General features: G+C 40.8%; 1 protein-coding gene across 1 annotated transcript in view; it reads left to right on the forward strand.

Moving 5' to 3' along the window:
- The window catches only part of LOC311098713 (parathyroid hormone/parathyroid hormone-related peptide receptor-like), a gene marked incomplete at both ends in the record, with an annotated part of 66,263 nt that overhangs the window by 34,004 nt on the left and 13,422 nt on the right, over positions 1 to 18,837 (forward strand). Inside the window, 3 exons of the mRNA XM_084139251.1 lie at positions 4,805 to 4,907; positions 10,053 to 10,163; positions 10,499 to 10,623. Coding sequence (XP_083995377.1) covers positions 4,805 to 4,907; positions 10,053 to 10,163; positions 10,499 to 10,623 — 339 coding nt within the window. The remainder of the gene's footprint in view (positions 1 to 4,804; positions 4,908 to 10,052; positions 10,164 to 10,498; positions 10,624 to 18,837) is intronic.

Raw genomic sequence — 18,837 nt, forward strand, 5'->3', positions numbered from 1 at the left:
ACCGATTTCTGACTAAACACACTTAAAGGTCCAATGCAGCTGTTTTTATCTCAATAGCAAATAATTTCTGGGTAACAATTCAGTAGCTTACTGTAGCTTTCGATTTAAAAAGCTAATTTTTCTTCCAGGTAGCCCTAAAAACACATTGCAAGAAAACTCAAGCAGAAAATTGTGCTCTCTCTTACCTGCAGAATCAAATTGCATAGTGAAACATGGCCTCTATACTTTGCAGTCTAAGATCTTCTTTCTCCTTCAACATCTTTGTGTATAGTTTGTTTAAACCTCGGATGGTTACTTAATGTCAAACTAAATGATTTGCTGAATTGGAAAGAAGATGAAGACACCTGTCTATTCAAGTATGACATCAGCAAGCCCAGTTGTGTTGTTTTTCTGGCCTGTCACTGGCATTACCCCTGCGTAAAGTAACAGAAGTCAGCAGCGATTTAGATGTGAAAATTATCTTTGCTTCTCTGGAATAGACCTGTGGAATATTCTATATTGGCATAGCCAGTACAGTAAACAGGTTGTATCTATCCTTGTTCGCTGTGTGGTGAAATGTTGTTCCGTCTGTGGTTGTTTACCATCCTAGGCCATAAATGTCTTCTTTCCTCTGTAACCCCATTCAGCTCTCAAAATGGACATCCTTATTTCAACCCTTAAACTAGTGAAAATATTGATGGATCAAGCATTATGGTTTCAAGTGTTGCAGTGCAGCCCTGTGTGTGGCTGGGGGCCTGGTATTTGCCATGTTAATATTATATCCCCTCCCTGAAAGGCCTGGCTATCTTATTTCCCAAATTATTTCTTGAAGTCATGCACAATATGGTGTTTAGCTACAGTGGGGAAAAAAAGTATTTAGTCAGCCACCAATTGTGTAAGTTCTCCCACTTAAAAAGATGAGAGAGGCCTGTAATTTTCATCATAGGTACACGTCAACTATGACAGACAAAATGAGAAAAAGAAAATCCAGAAAATCACATTGTAGGATTTTTAATGAATTTATTTGCAAATTATGGTGGAAAATAAGTATTTGGTCAATAACAAAAGTTTCTCAATACTTTGTTATATACCCTTTGTTGGCAATGACACAGGTCAAACGTTTTCTGTAAGTCTTCACAAGGTTTTCACACACTGTTGCTGGTATTTTGGCCCATTCCTCCATGCAGATCTCCTCTAGAGCAGTGATGTTTTGGGGCTGTCGCTGGGCAACACGGACTTTCAACTCCCTCCAAAGATTTTCTATGGGGTTGAGATCTGGAGACTGGCTAGGCCACTCCAGGACCTTGAAATGCTTCTTACGAAGCCACTCCTTCGTTGCCCGGGCGGTGTGTTTGGGATCATTGTCATGCTGAAAGACCCAGCCACGTTTCATCTTCAATGCCCTTGCTGATGGAAGGAGGTTTTCACTCAAAATCTCACGATACATGGCCCCATTCATTCTTTCCTTTACACGGATCAGTCGTCCTGGTCCCTTTGCAGAAAAACAGCCCAAAAGCATGATGTTTCCACCCCCATGCTTCACAGTAGGTATGGTGTTCTTTGGATGCAACTCAGCATTCTTTGTCCTCCAAACACGACGAGTTGAGTTTTTACCAAAAAGTTCTATTTTGGTTTCATCTGACCATATGACATTCTCCCAATCCTCTTCTGGATCATCCAAATGCACTCTAGCAAACTTCAGACGGGCCTGGACACGTACTGGCTTAAGCAGGGGGACACGTCTTGCACTGCAGGATTTGAGTCCCTGGCGGCGTAGTGTGTTACTGATGGTAGGCTTTGTTACTTTGGTCCCAGCTCTCTGCAGGTCATTCACTAGGTCCCCCTGTGTGGTTCTGGGATTTTTGCTCACCGTTCTTGTGATCATTTTGACCCCACGGGGTGAGATCTTGCGTGGAGCCCCAGATCGAGGGAGATTATCAGTGGTCTTGTATGTCTTCCATTTCCTAATAATTGCTCCCACAGTTGATTTCTTCAAACCAAGCTGCTTACCTATTGCAGATTCAGTCTTCCCAGCCTGGTGCAGGTCTACAATTTTGTTTCTGGTGTCCTTTGACAGCTCTTTGGTCTTGGCCATAGTGGAGTTTGGAGTGTGACTGTTTGAGGTTGTGGACAGGTGTCTTTTATACTGATAACAAGTTCAAACAGGTGCCATTAATACAGGTAACGAGTGGAGGACAGAGGAGCCTCTTAAAGAAGAAGTTACAGGTCTGTGAGAGCCAGAAATCTTGCTTGTTTGTAGGTGACCAAATACTTATTTTCCACCATAATTTGCAAATAAATTCATAAAAAATCCTACAATGTGATTTTCTGGAGAAAAAAATTCTCAATTTGTCTGTCATAGTTGACGTGTACCTATGATGAAAATGACAGGCCTCTCTCATCTTTTTAAGTGGGAGAACTTGCACAATTGGTGGCTGACTAAATACTTTTTTCCCCCACTGTATACAGACAACCAGAGTAGACATAGACTGTCTTAACAAAATAAAAAATAAGAGTCAAGTTGATTTACAAAGGTTCCTCTGAGAGTAGGCCTACATAGAGTATATATTAGTCCATGTAATTTACTGTTAAAACCAAATGTCTCTTTCGGGTCAACGTGGTGGCACATTGGAGCATGCGAGTGTCTCCTTTAATGGTGTTCGAATCCATATCTGTGTAAAACATATGCTGACACCTGCAGTGTGACCTTGTACTGTGCTACATGCTTAGATTCTGACAGTGGCTAAGGGATTAAAGTTGTATCACTTCTTTTGTCACTGTGAGAGGATAGATTGTAAGCAGTGGTCACCAACCTTTTCAGAGTCAAGATCACTTTCGCAGTCAAAAAGCAAGCCAATATTTACTGCTCGGATAGAAAAAAAAACATGACTTAAAAAATGTATGCCTATGCTTACAAATTAGGTTTGTGCAGCAGGCCCAAGACATTTTCACAGCATATTGTCTATATGCCTGGCCTGCCAATATTGTTATTCTCAGCCCATATTATATTTCAAAGCCCAAGCTTTGATAACAAAATAGATCAGTTGGTGTATCACTTGCGAGGCACAGCTGAGCATAAATGTAATTTTAATTTTACTGGACTGATGGTACCTGCATCTGATGGTCAGTCAGCAGAAGGAGGGAGAGAGCAGCCTCTCACTGTTCCCGTTCTCTCCTTTCCTCCGGTGAGACTGACCAGAGAGAGGGGACACTGTCTTCCACCTGATGGTGAAACTCGAGTGGCACCGCATTATTTCTGCCTCATGCACAAATTCATGTTCCTATGACCAGAGAAAGTGAAATATTCCTCGATATTAAACTAGACACGACGAGCTGCTAATAATAATAACGCAGGCCTATCGATACACTTGGCTACTCATTCATTGCAGCTGAAGCGCGAGTGGAAGTAGGGAGAAGTGTGTTTTGTTTTGTAAAAGTGTTAAATAAAAACAGTGTTGACAGTGCTGATTTAAAAACCCCGGCCGGGATGTCCTTGTCCCATCACGCTGTATTGACTCCTTGTGGCGGGCCGGGTGCATGCACGCTGACGCCAGCTGTACGTTGTTTCCTCTGACACATTGGTGCAGCTGGCTTCCGAGTTACGCGAGCAGTGTGTCAAGAAGCAGTGTGGCTTGGCATGGTCGTGTTTCAGAGGACGCATGGCTCTCGACCTTCACCTCTCCCGAGTCCGTACGGGAGTTGCAGCGATGGGACAAGTCTGTAACTACCAATTGGGGAGAAAAAAGAACAAAAAAACAAAAACAAAAATATATATATATATATTTTTATTTTTTATTTTTTTTATGTAGTTTTGTGAGTTAGGTGCCACTCATTTAAGTTTACAAGATTTGCAACTGTGAGTTTGCATGAACAGTTCGAAGCTGGGAAGCAAGCATATAAATGTTTTTGTCACGAATGCCAAAGATGCCACAAAGTCAATAGAACAATATTTGTTGGTGATGCGTACAGATCCCAGCGCGCAGCGTCCAGCCAAAGGTACCTATTAGGAGGGGGAAAGTTTCCTAGAATGGAAAACCCCACCTGGATATTATGGCTCTCTCTCTCCAGCACTGTGTTTGAAAGCTGAGCAAATGTTGTGAGGTGTAAGAGGAAAACGTTTGGTATAAAATGTATTTTCCCCTTTTCTGTGTCAAATCTGATCAGTGCTTAATGGTACACAAACCACAGCGTGGCTAAAACCCCAGGAGTCCCAGCTGGGTCTATAAACAAAGAGCCAAACTGATACTGTTTAGACAAGAAACAGAAACCGCAAGGTCTTTTATAACCCTTTGCTTTCATGGGCAGTTAAGACAGAAATAAAAATATGTAACCGACTTTACGTTCACACAACTCATCGTGACTTACAGTTGGCCAAATGCCTCTAATTTGGTTAATCTCAAATGTACTGTAGAAGAAAACACCTTTTGTTTGAGGAAACTGTTAGACAGACAATGAGAGTGACAAGGTTTTGATGATCGGGTTGCATTGCATCCATGGACATATTACACACACTACAGTCTACCGCCTACTGCTGTTGGCTAGGCTAGTTGTTTATATACAGTGCAACTGTGTTTGTTGAGAAACTCATAAAAGTGAATAATATCATCCATTTGATGTATTCACGATGCTGTGAACCTCACATAAAATGCTTATTGATATGGGAAATGAAATGTGGTTTGACAACAATGCATTGCTGCTCCGCTATCTGATGTTTGTTACAATTCAAGTTTCACGTTGTTACAGATGCTTCACTTTTCCATTGTGTTGATGGAAGAATGATTGCTCCTCAGTCCACTAACTCAGTGTCATTGTCCTTTCTATACAGGTGGAGGCAGATGATGTGCTCACCAAAGAGGAACAGATCGGCCTGCTGTTCAAAGCCAAACGCAAGTGTGAGGTGGCCATCAGTAACAAACACAAGCCTGGTGGTGAGTAAAAAAAAAAAAATCTCAGAGAAAAGTTCTGTAAACCTGACGTGTCAACCTACCTGACAGTGTTGTTTGGTTTTTTTCATTGACATGGAAACAGTCCTGTCACATTGGTAATGGATAAATGACATCTGTTGCTCCCTGCATAGTTAATCTGTTGGTTCACTGCCTGCCCTGTTTACCATGCACACATCTAGTTCTGTCACATTGGCACCTGAGGACACACCAGGAGCATAAGCATTATTTTGTCCACTAGGTTGTCCAAGCAGAAAAATAACTCTGTTTGAACTGACAACATCACTATAACAGTGTTGACACAGAGCAGAGGAAGCAGTGGATTTAGAGGCTGAGATGTACAGATTATTGAGTGGGTTAGAACTAATATGCATCAGACATGGAAACAGGACAGGGTTTCTGTAGGAATAATAACTCGGCACTGACAGAAAACCAGAAAATGTAAATGTATTTTTAGAGCCTGTCACAAGATGAATTCTCATGTGGAGAAAATGGTTTCCTTCCTTTGTCACCATTGAATCAAATTATTCCAATTAGTGTGACTACTGCTGGCATTGATCCAATATCAGATTGTACCTTTAATATGAGGCATTCATACTGGACAATTACAGATACCATGGCAGTACTGTAGTTTGAAATTAAGAGGGGAAAATGTATTATATTTCTTCCTGTATGGTTAGGAGGTTACGATGGTCAGGGGGCTTTCTGAGAGAATCCGGTCCATATTTGTTTACTTGTGGTTGTGTGAAGAGTGTCACGTTCAGCCAGACCCCAGAATCCCCCTGTCTCTGTGGTCACTGTCGTTTTTTCTGTTTGATTACTCTAAAGAGGTTTTGGATTCCATATCCAGCCAGTCATATTATTTTCTCTTTAACCCTGGTTCATTGTGGTCTTCTTGTGTTCTTTCTGTGTTGGGTTCTCAGGCTTTCTAAACAAAACGTATCTGTAAATGAAACACACCATTACACATCTTTATTTTAAAACTAAGAAATATAGAAGGTATTGTTTATAGATTACCAGTAGTTAGATTATCTCTCACAACATTCCCCAAATGTGCACAGATTCTGCAAATGTTCACAGTTTCAGGTTTAACTTGAAATAGAACTTAAAATAACACATTTTATGGTCATCTATCATCAACAGTCATCAAAAGACCTGTTTGAAGGTGATGGTTTCAGTGTTTAAACGGGAAAGGGTAAAGCCTGCATGCGTTTCCTCAAAGTGTATTAATCAGAATGATCCTAGACACTTGACACTAAGCAGGGCACTTAGAGCAACATTCAAGCATTCAAAGATGAGAGTCTCCTTGCCTCCTCTGACCACCATCACCCCTAATGCAGCCTGACATTTGTTGCGTGTCACTGTTGTATGAGGCGTTACTCTTTTTCCAGGTATCTGGGGTACATTTCCAGGGTAAATTTCACCCTTCAACAGTTTCCATAGACTAGAAAGTTATCCTTAATCATTTGAGTATTTTAAATGAAATGTGTCTTGAGTAGGCATAATACTTTATAAACATGGAGAATACACATCTTACCTCCAGTTTCGGTCGGTTTCTTGTTAAATGAGTCAATTTGTGAAATGAACAGTAATGCAAATCACAAATTGAAATAATTATCTTTAAAGTGGTGGTAAGCTTTCAATTATTCCAAAAGACAATTAAACCTTTTTAATGATTCTCTTGATCGGTGGAGGTTGCTGAGGGGAGGATGGCTGATAATAATGGCTGGAACGGAGCAAATGAAATTGCATCAAACCATGTGTTTGATGTATTTGATACCATTCCATTCATTCCGCCATTACCACAAGCCTGTCCTCCCCAATTAATGTGCCACCAACCTCCTGTGCGCTTAATGGTTACTTTTGCTGATATGTTCACATAAGCAGTATTTTACTTTTTATCACCTGAGAGAATACAACTATTACCTTCAGTTTGGGTCCGTGTATATTTAAATTAGTCAATTTGTGTAATGAATAGAAAATGGGGGCCATTTAACAATTTATTCAAAGACCAATTAAAACTCATGTTTCAATGATTTATCTTGATGCTCTACCTTTGTTAATATGTTCTCAGGTACATTTATGTTAATTTTTAAATATACTTCTTTAGAGATCTATTTTGGATATGGTTTCTATACAAAGCTGTTGCTGGAGGCACAGTTTTCGGGCGGACGGTGGGTGCGTCAGAGATGACCACTACTTGACCTGTATACCTGATGACTCTGTCAAAGAGTAGTAGACTCGACATAGCCTTTATCTGGTGGCTGTATCCCGACCCCTTTTGGAAGGTTGCACACGTCTTTCCAATCATAGATCAGCTGAAGCTGAAATTAGGGTAAACATGTAACCTACCTCTCACAGAGAGAGAAAAGGCTCTGGTGTGCTTTCTGCGTGAAAAAGCATTCAAGACCTAATTTTGTGCGCTTGAGTTTTTTTTAAACTTTATTATTTCACTCTTGTGCACATCTGTTTATCATCTGTTTATTGTTATTTATTTTATGTCAATATTCAATCAACATGTTTTATTTAGATGCCTATTACAAAGTCTGATAATTGATTATGGTAGAATGGCAATATATTATATTAGGTGGCAAAGACTTCCACATCATTATGTCCTGGAATGTTACAGCATAGTCTATGTTGTAGTGAGTCTAATGATGACCCTGTAGAAATGATGGTGGAAACTGTTGCTGTTAACTGGCAATTATATTTTATGTATAGTTTCTATTTTTGTAATGTTGACGACATTGGCCAAGAAAATGGTTCTATTTTTTAAATAGGCTACTGCTAATTTTGGCCTCCTCTATTGTGGAAAAACCAAACTCAAAGAATAGCAACTGAATGCAATTGAGGACTTTTCTTCCAGATTTGTATTGCCCAAATGGTGTGTGACCACCCTTGGTGTTCTGTGCCACTGTAAACTCTTGGTTAGCCTAACTATTATTACTGTGGAGTGGATACTTTTTCAAATTGTTTGCACTGTGTGGTGGTAAAATTTGCAAATAGTAATGAATTGATCCTGCTATTCTAGCTATGTTGGAAGTAGTGGCTGGTAGGGTGGTGGCCCAGCCTCAGCCCAAGGAGAGGCTCTTGCTTAGTGTTACAGTGTTTCACTGTGAAGCCCATCTATTTGTTATTATTTCTAATTTGTGCCTTAAATACTAGAGTTCTCCATTACTTCCTTGACACAACGTTTTCATTGAGGGAGACACTGAGGTTTGCCTGGTTAGGACAGTAGAGGGATGTGGGTTCAAGGCCCTAGACCTTGCAGTGCGTAAATAGCTCAGCATTCAAACCTGTGGTCTTAGTGTAAAATAACATCAGCAATCATCATAACAGTTTGCACATATCAAAACTCTACTGCGATATATGTTTTGACATCTGCAAGGCCTGAAACAAATGATTGCAGGGAAAAGAAAACATTATTTATAACCTCTAATAGATCACCAATACCGAAGTCCCCCATAGTCATGTTTATATTTAAATCATGGTCATGGAATTTATAGGAAATTATATATGTGTGTTCTGTGTTTAATTTGAGCCTGTTGGTAGGTGGTCCAATGAGTATTAAAAGTACAGCCAAAAAAACTAAAACCTAAGACGGATTTCATTCTCACTTCACTCCCAGGACAGCTTCTTAGGCTACTTTTTCAACCCCGTCATCTCTCGCAGTCCAAAATCAGTTGAATACATACAAAGTCTACGCTGTAATTATGAGAGCCGAGTGACAGGCCATTTTGAAGGCACATAAAAAGCATGTTGTCATAGCCTCTGATGTTTCTTTGTAACTTTGATTACAGGAATGAGACAATAATAGATGTAAAGCAAAGAGAAAACAGTTTTAGTTTTATCCTCAACTAGTTATTAGTGGTGAGTGTGGGGCAGATGTTTTCAATAATAGAAAATAAAAGCGTAGCCAGAAACCGGCGTAGCCAGAAACCGGCGTCTGCCAGGGATCTGTGGGGAGAGGGGACTACACTCCCACTATCGCAGGGCTAGGGTTAATAATCATTTTGTTCTAAAATGCTACTGCTGCCCGTATTGTATTAATGAACGTGAGGTTGCTGATCCCAAAAAAGTACGGCTTCTGCCTTCGACTCTCAACAATTCATTGGGAGTTGAAGGCATTTTCGCAAACTTGTACAAATAGCAACTTCACCGCACAGTACACACACTCAGGGGGCGAGGAAGAAACATTTTACAAGAGGGTGGAAATGAGAGCGGTTAGCAGCACAACATTTCTGCTTGACTCTGCTCTTCCACTGTGGTAGACTAGACTCAGTCTTCAGTGGTGCACCATAGTATATTTGTTTCTTCCCAGGGTGCCAGAACACTGCAGCCTTGTCACTGTTGTTTTCTTCATTTTGCATGGAATCTCCACAAATAAGATCCATATTAAAACCACTTTAAAAGAACAGATGCACTATAGCGTGTGAGTGCTGTGGTGAGATCATATGTTTTCAATAAATAGCCCATTTAGGCCTATGCCGCTCCTATGGATCATTAGAAACATGCCTGCTTAGACCTACTCAGTTATTTCATTATTAGAACATTGCAAGTGTCCATTTCAGGCAGAGGAAGCAACGTAGACTAACAAACATGTCTTTCTTGTGGGGTGGACATAAACAGCCTACTGTGGCTGATTTGATATATGGGATGGGATGGAAGCAGATTCATGCCACAACAAATTAAAATAAAAACATTGAAATTGATGAAAATGTGCTTGCAAATTTAGATATTTCAGAGGTGTTTTGGGAATTCAATGCTGGTTTGTTGAGCCTTAATTGTAAAGACCAAACATATCCAGCAGACAGAACACAACACTGCTCTGGATAACTGGTGTTGTGAACATTCAGCATCACAAAGGACATTAAATCTATTTCCTGCTTACCCAACAATTAACAGGCCACTAGGACCGTCTTTCTCTACATGCTATTTATGATCATAACATTAGGTTAAAGTTAATTTGTGTATCGTCTTTAGAGGACAACACAATAAAAAAATAGCTACTCGCTGGTGCTCTGGAAAATAACAAAGAAGCCTACAGCTGTGTAATGTTGGAGCCAAGGCAGTGAACACTCAAACTCACTACACTTAAATGTCACCATTGCTTTGTCTCTCCTCCTGCAGATGGTTACTGCTCGCCAGAGTGGGATGGCATTGTTTGTTGGCCTGAGGGGTCTCCTGGGAAGCTGGTGTCCACTGCCTGTCCAGAGTACATCTACGACTTCAACCATAAAGGTAACACTGGCCCTGGATAGCCTGCAGTTCAACAGTTCTCTTGCACAGAGCTCATTTTCAGTTTTAGGTCATGGTGCTCAATGCCCACATTAGTACAATAGCCAATAGGCCGCTGCTATAGTGGATCATCTTGTATCCACTTGAAACTGTAACACAGCATGGGGCATCTCTTTTCAATACATTTCTATAGCCACGGCAATGCAACAAGATAATATCTTTTTTTACTTAAGTACTTTCCGATGTGATTAAACAATGGCAATATGCACCTACAGGTGAAAAGAAACATGTGCATTGTGTCATTCTGTTGTATTCTGTAATTGTGTTGTATTCTACAGGACTAGCCTATCGCCGCTGTGACAACAATGGGACGTGGGCACTGACCACCACCAACAACAAGACATGGGCCAACTACAGCGAATGTGCAAAATTCCTCTCACACTATAACCAAAACAATGAGAAGGTGAGAGTCATGTCCATCCCAGTATGCATTTCCCCACACCATTAGACAATGCCAACTTTGTCAGTGGCCATTGTGTGTCATTTCTGAAAAAAATTGTGACATTTCAATCTATTCTATTCTTTGGGGGCCATTGTGGCATTAGCATACATAATCAATGTGGAGGTATTAGAATTTTAATTAAATTGGATGTGTGATTTGATTTCTACACTATACAGTAGGCTGCTTTTCATTTCTGTCATACATCAGATGGTCCTGGAGGGGGCTTTTTGGCCTAGCATACTGGAGCATCTACCTAGCTCACACTCTTTAATCATTCTCTAACCTTACATGTCTGGAACTTAATGAGCATCTACAGTGTTCATTGTCTGTCTGTCATCCCCATTGTTAGACTTGTTTACCCTCTGATCTTTCTGATGTTTCTACTCATTTGTAGGAAACCTAACAATAACAACATATATTTAGAAGATGAACATAAAAACCCTGTTTACCATTTAGATGAAGTGTCGCGAAATGGAACAAAAGACATGTCCCCTCAGAATTGTTTGACTGTTTTAAATGAAAACCAGACATTACTAATGACCTATTTCCTCCGTGGAGATTAGGCGAACAATGCAACAGTATGCAGTTAAGAGTGTTGTGCCAGTAACCCAAAGATTGCTGGTTTGAATCCCTGAGCTGACTAGGTGAAAAATCTGTGGATGTGCCCTTGAGCAAGGCACTTAGCCCTAATTGCTCCTCTAAGTCGCTCTGGATAAGAGCATCTGCTAAATGTAAATGATTATACGTGTGTTTGGGCCAAATAATCTATTGATAGATTAAGTGAAGCTTTACATTGTCATTTATTAGAAGCGACTTACAGGATACATTTTTCACCTAGTTAAACTTGTAGTGTATTTGATGTTTAAAAAGGCTTCTGAAGTTTGTAATTTCCACTTTGAAATTTCAGACTTGATTTTCCCTTATGAAAAATATATAAACCCCTACAAAAATGTCCATTAATTGTAATCCACATAATGTCACGTTGTATACTGATAGAAGACAGGCGCAGGAATGCGTAATAGTTTTTTCTATTACTCTACCCAACATAAGGTACGTCATGGAAAACGACGGGGACGAAGCCCAAAACAAACACGTATATATATATATATATATATATATATATATATATACAGTGGGGAAAAAAAGTATTTAGTCAGCCACCAATTGTGCAAGTTCTCCCACTTAAAAAGATGAGAGAGGCCTGTAATTTTTATCATAGGTACACGTCAACTATGACAGACAAAATGAGAAAAAGAAATCCAGAAAATCACATTGTAGGATTTTTAATGAATTTATTTGCAAATTATGGTGGAAAATAAGTATTTGGTCAATAACAAAAGTTTCTCAATACTTTGTTATATACCCTTTGTTGGCAATGACACAGGTCAAACGTTTTCTGTAAGTCTTCACAAGGTTTTCACACACTGTTGCTGGTATTTTGGCCCATTCCTCCATGCAGATCTCCTCTAGAGCAGTGATGTTTTGGGGCTGTCGCTGGGCAACACGGACTTTCAACTCCCTCCAAAGATTTTCTATGGGGTTGAGATCTGGAGACTGGCTAGGCCACTCCAGGACCTTGAAATGCTTCTTACGAAGCCACTCCTTCGTTGCCCGGGCTGTGTGTTTGGGATCATTGTCATGCTGAAAGACCCAGCCACGTTTCATCTTCAATGCCCTTGCTGACGGAAGGAGGTTTTCACTCAAAATCTCACGATACATTGCCCCATTCATTCTTTCCTTTACACGGATCAGTCGTCCTGGTCCCTTTGCAGAAAAACAGCCCCAAAGCATGATGTTTCCACCCCCATGCTTCACAGTAGGTATGGTGTTCTTTGGATGCAACTCAGCATTCTTTGTCCTCCAAACACGACGAGTTGAGTTTTTACCAAAATGTTCTATTTTGGTTTCATCTGACCATATGACATTCTCCCAATCCTCTTCTGGATCATCCAAATGCACTCTAGCAAACTTCAGACGGGCCTGGACATGTACTGGCTTAAGCAGGGGGACACGTCTGCACTGCAGGATTTGAGTCCCTGGCGGCGTAGTGTGTTACTGATGGTAGGCTTTGTTACTTTGGTCCCAGCTCTCTGCAGGTCATTCACTAGGTCCCCCCGTGTGGTTCTGGGATTTTTGCTCACCGTTCTTGTGATCATTTTGACCCCACGGGGTGAGATCTTGCGTGGAGCCCCAGATCGAGGGAGATTATCAGTGGTCTTGTATGTCTTCCATTTCCTAATAATTGCTCCCACAGTTGATTTCTTCAAACCAAGCTACTTACCTATTGCAGATTCAGTCTTCTCAGCCTGGTGCAGGTCTACAATTTTGTTTCTGGTGTCCTTTGACAGCTCTTTGGTCTTGGCCATAGTGGAGTTTGGAGTGTGACTGTTTGAGGTTGTGGACAGGTGTCTTTAATACTGATAACAAGTTCAAACAGGTGCCATTAATACAGGTAACGAGTGGAGGACAGAGGAGCCTCTTAAAGAAGTTGTTACAGGTCTGTGAGAGCCAGAAATCTTGCTTGTTTTTAGGTGACCAAATACTTATTTTCCACCATGATTTGCAAATAAATTCATTAAAAATCCTACAATGTGATTTTCTGGATTGTTTTTCCTCAATTTGTCTGTCATAGTTGATGTGTACCTATGATGAAAATTACAGGCCTCTCTCATCTTTTTAAGTGGGAGAACTTGCACAATTGGTGGCTGACTAAATACTTTTTTTCCCCACTGTATATATACAGTGGGGAAAAAAAGTATTTAGTCAGCCACCAATTGTGCAAGTTCTCCCACTTAAAAAGATGAGAGAGGCCTGTAATTTTCATCATAGGTACACGTCAACTATGACAGACAAAATGAGGAAAAAATATCCAGAAAATCACATTGTAGGATTTTTAATGAATTTATTGGCACATGATGGTGGAAAATAAGTATTTGGCCAATAACAAAAGTTTCTCAATACTTTGTTATATACCCTTTGTTGGCAATGACACGTTTTCTGTAAGTCTTCACAAGGTTTTCACACACTGTTGCTGGTATTTTGGCCCATTCCTCCATGCAGATCTCCTCTAGAGCAGTGATGTTTTGGGGCTGTCGCTGGGCAACACAGACTTTCAACTCCCTCCAAAGATTTTCTATGGGGTTGAGATCTGGAGACTGGCTAGGCCACTCCAGGACCTTGAAATGATTCTTACGAAGCCACTCCTTCGTTGCCCGGGCGGTGTGTTTGGGATCATTGTCATGCTGAAAGACCCAGCCACGTTTCATCTTCAATGCCCTTGCTGATGGAAGGAGGGTTTCACTCAAAATCTCACGATACATGGCCCCATTCATTCTTTCCTTTACACGGATCAGTCGTCCTGGTCCCTTTGCAGAAAAACAGCCCCAAAGCATGATGTTTCCAACCCCATGCTTCACAGTAGGTATGGTGTTCTTTGGATGCAACTCAGCATTCTTTGTCCTCCAAACATGACGAGTTGAGTTTTTACCAAAAAGTTATATTTTGGTTTCATCTGACCATATGACATTCTCCCAATCCTCTTCTGGATCATCCAAATGCACTTCAGACGGGCCTGGACATGTACTGGCTTAAGCAGGGGGACACGTCTCTCACTGCAGGATTTGAGTCCCTGGCGGCGTAGTGTGTTACTGATGGTTGGCTTTGTTACTTTGGTCCCAGCTCTCTGCAGGTCATTCACTAGGTCCCCCCGTGTGGTTCTGGGATTTTTGCTCACCGTTCTTGTGATCATTTTGACCCAACGGGGTGAGATCTTGCGTGGAGCCCCAGATCGAGGGAGATTATCAGTGGTCTTGTATGTCTTCCATTTCCTAATAATTGCTCCCACAGTTGATTTCTTCAAACCAAGCTGCTTACCTATTGCAGATTCAGTCTTCCCAGCCTGGTGCAGGTCTACAATTTTGTTTTTGGTGTCCTTTGACAGCTCTTTGGTCTTGGCCATTGTGAAGTTTGGAGTGTGACTGTTTGAGGTTGTGGACAGGTGTCTTTTATACTGATAACAAGTTCAAACAGGTGACATTAATACAGGTAATGAGTGGAGGACAGAGGAGCCTCTTAAAGAAGAAGTTACAGGTCTGTGAGAGCCAGAAATCTTGCTTGTTTGTGGGTGACCAAATACTTATTTTCCACCATAATTTGCAAATAAATTCATTAAAAATCCTACAATGGGATTTTCTGGATTTTTTTTCCTCATTTTGTCTGTCATAGTTGACGTGTACCTATGATGAAAATTACAGGCCTCTCTTATCTTTTTAAGTGGGAGAACTTGCACAAATGGTGGCTGACTAAATACTTTTTTTCCCCACTGTATATATATATAACACAGGGATATAACCCAAACAAAAGAGCGAGGTGTAAACCTCTAAACATTACACGGGACGAGACCCGTAATAACAAGTGCACAATTACTCTGTATGTAAACTGTAATACAATGTACTCACGAGACCAACGGACATGGGACAATAATCGACAAGGACAATGGGGAACAGAGGGCACATATATACACATACTAATCAGGGGGAATGGAAACCAGGTGTGCGTAATGAGACAAGACAGTCCGGGGTCGGTGGTAATGAACCAGGTCAGTGACGCCTAGAAGGCCGGTGACGTAGACCTCCGGAGCTGGTGAATGGAATGAGCAGCAGTACCGGGGGGATCCTTGATTAAGCTGTTTTTTTTTTTTTTTCTTCGTTTCTTACCTTGCAACTACCATACATTCACGTGCTAGTCGGAACTAGGAAACTCAGAAATTTCCGACTAACTGGTTGAACACAAGTGTACAACTACACCCTAGTTAGCAGGTCTAAAATTTCAGAGTTTCCTAGTTCCAACTAGCACGTGAACGCGGCATGAGCTACCATACAGCGAGAGTTTGGACTTGTGTTTCGAAGGCAGAGGATGAGTCTGAGTCGTATTTCACTGTTAGTTTTACACAAATAATTGTACATTTTCAGTTATAAAACGGACAATTATTTATTTTGGATTAAAAGTACTGAAGATGGGTGTACAGTTGCTTCATGCGTTGTATGCGTGTGCTTACTGTCACCCTGATATTGGCTACTAGGTAGCTACTTCCCCCGCCGGACAGTAGTGCTTGTCAAGCGGGAGCGAAAGGCGCTGTGTCTCGGTGTTGTTGCCGTTCATGCCCTCCCCATTGAGTAGTAGACTGTATATGTATCAAGGTGATACCTATATGGTTATTCGTGTTAGTTATTTATTGTGTAGGCTGCTATCCTACTTGAAATAAAATGATGGGAGGTGAATCAATTGCCACGTTAGCTACCGCCGGCGACACGACCGTGATACCCATTTGACAATAACGAAATCTGAAAATACTCTGGACATATTCAATAACATTATAAGAATATTCATGGAATTGTGGGGTAGGTGCAACATGACAAAGAAATGACAAGGGATTGAGTGAGAGGTCTAACTGGTGTGCACAGTTCCTAAGTAATTTCAATGCAATTTTATGACTCAAAGAACAGTCTTAATTTATTAGGTGCTTTTTTTTAGCTCTCCTAACTATTTCCTTGAGGAACTGAAGCAAGCACACTTTTGTTTGGAACATAGCCCCTGCATTCCTACCAATTACTGTTGTTGTTCACGCAATCCAAAATAAATCCATATAAATCGCAATCTGGGTCAGGTGGGCATCATTTGAAATTGTACAGGCTCATTCTGTTCAGAACAACCCAGGGTATAATGCCATGTCATCCTTGGAACTGCACATCAAACATAGTGATCAGAAACGTTGATACTGTAAAACATTAGTTTTATCATATGGAAATGTGTCATGCACATTTGGACACATGTGTGTGTGGTTTGCTTGTATGACATAAAAGCAGTATTTATTATAATGTTCAATGTCTCATATTTCAGAACACATCAAATGTTCTTAATTTACATCATTCCTCTCACTCAGACAACAAAACATTTTTAAAAAATTGCCCAATTAGCAGGAGGGATGGGAACATCTTCTGCATGATGCTAACAATTGGAACGCTGTTTGAATCCTATACAGCTCTGTATAGTGGAGACCCTGAGCTCTAACACACACTGAGTTTACAAAATATTAGGAACACCTGCTCTTTCCATGACATAGACTGTCCAGGTCAAAGCTATGATCCGTTATTGGTGTCACCTGTTAAATCCACTTCAATCAGTGTAGATGAAGGGGATGAGACTCATTAAATAAGGATTTTTAAGGCTTGAGACAATTGAGGCATGGATTGTGTATGTATGCCATTCAAGAGGGTGAATGGGCAAGACAAAATATGTAAGTGCCTTTGAACAGGGTATGGTAGTAGGTGTCAGGCGCACCAGTTTGAGTGTGTCAAGAACTGCAACACTGCTGAAACGCTCAACAGTTTCCCGTGTGTACCAAGAATGGTCCACCACCCAAAGGACTGTGGGAAACATTGGAGTCAACATGGGCCAGCATCCCTGTGGAATGCTTTCGACACCTTGTAGAGTCCATGCCCCGACGAACTGAGGCTGTTCTGAGGGCAAAAGGGGGTGCAACTTAATATTAGGAAGGTGTTCCTAATGTTTTATACACTCAGTGTATTTAAAAAAAATGAATATTACTAACAGCAACAGATTAAACAAAATTTTGCCAAAGGATCCGTGGAATAAGTTTAGAGGGTGTAATACAATACATTGTAATATTATTAATGTATCATTTCTGTTCTTAACCCTGGGTAACATGGGCCTAGTAGGCTCACAGGGATATTGGTATCCAGAGTACTCCACCAATTATATAATTTTCAACTCAATACTCAATACATTCCTCAGAAATGTTTTTGGGAACATAAATGCACTGTAATTTAAGCTTTAAAACTGCAAAGTGTTCTCTCTGCCTCATGGCAAAATGTGTAGAATTGCATGATATTAGCTTTAAAGCTACAACAACAAAACATTTCTCTGCCCCATGACAAAATGTGTAGAATTGCAGGAAATTAGCTTGAAAACTGCTAAATGTTCTCTCCAATGCCAAGAGGCGGGCTTTTAAAATGTTCCTTCCCAGGGCCCGAGACTTGGTTCGTACTGCCATGCACTGCCAAAGTCTTTGTATGCTATTTTTATCTCACTCAAGTTGTGTTCTGATTATGAGGGGGTCCCTGATGAATTTGCTATCACAAAAGGGGTCCCCGGACCCAAAAAGTTTTGGGAACCCCTGATGTATAACATGTTACTGTACAGCCACTGCTTTCCAATTTAGCCGCTTATCAGTGACCAAATCTGCCATTTTCATACCGAATAGGGGCTGTGAGTGTAAAGGGCTACTGAATGGAATATGATGGAATGAATGGAATTGGAATGACCTCTGTGATAACAACAGCATAAAGCAAAGGAAATAGATATCAGTATCAGTAATCTTACTATGATTAAAGTTGCATTGAAGTGTTGAAAAAATATATTTCCACATGTTGAATTTTTCCCTCGAAATCCTGGCTACAGCACTTTGTATTCTTTTGGGAGAGAGGTGCCGGTCATGTACCCTTTATTCTGATAATCCAATCCAGCTCCAATCCATTTAAGTCAGGGGAAGAGGCCTACAGGAATCATATCAGATTGTAAGAAGCGGTTTAATGGATGTAAAGCTAGGGTGACAGGTAGCCTAGCGATTAAGTGCGTTGGGCCAGTAACTGAAAAGTTGCTGGTTTGAATCCCTGACTTTTTAAACCTCAAATACACTACAAGTTTAACATGTCCTGCATTGCAGGAAAGTTCTACTGCAACAGGGTGATCAAATGAAGATCCTAGGTTGGATAGTGACGAGATCTGCTCAGCTGACAAGGACAGGGCCAGAGAGCATAGGGACAGTGTACCATCAGATAAAACAAAGAGCGTGCATTCAGCCTTTGCGATTTTTACTGTCCATCGTTTTTCTTTCCCAATAGGATCTGTTTTCTCTTCAGTGCTGCTCAATGCAGATGTTTTGCCTGTTAACCCCAACATTCAGTTTGGTTTAACCAGGTTAGCTGCTTTTGGGCTCACTTCCATAATAACGTGCAATATTAAACAACATTTCTCTGGTCTCTCCCCACATGTGCATTCTTCTCTCCTTTTAAATATAGCTCTCAACATTAAGGTTTTGGGTGACTGAGATTGTTGGTATCCATCCATCCACATTTTGAGGAGGCCCCCTAATTT

The sequence above is a fragment of the Coregonus lavaretus genome, assembly GCF_964263955.1.
Source record: "Coregonus lavaretus genome assembly, chromosome: 23".
NCBI classification, from domain to species: Eukaryota; Metazoa; Chordata; class Actinopteri; order Salmoniformes; family Salmonidae; genus Coregonus; species Coregonus lavaretus.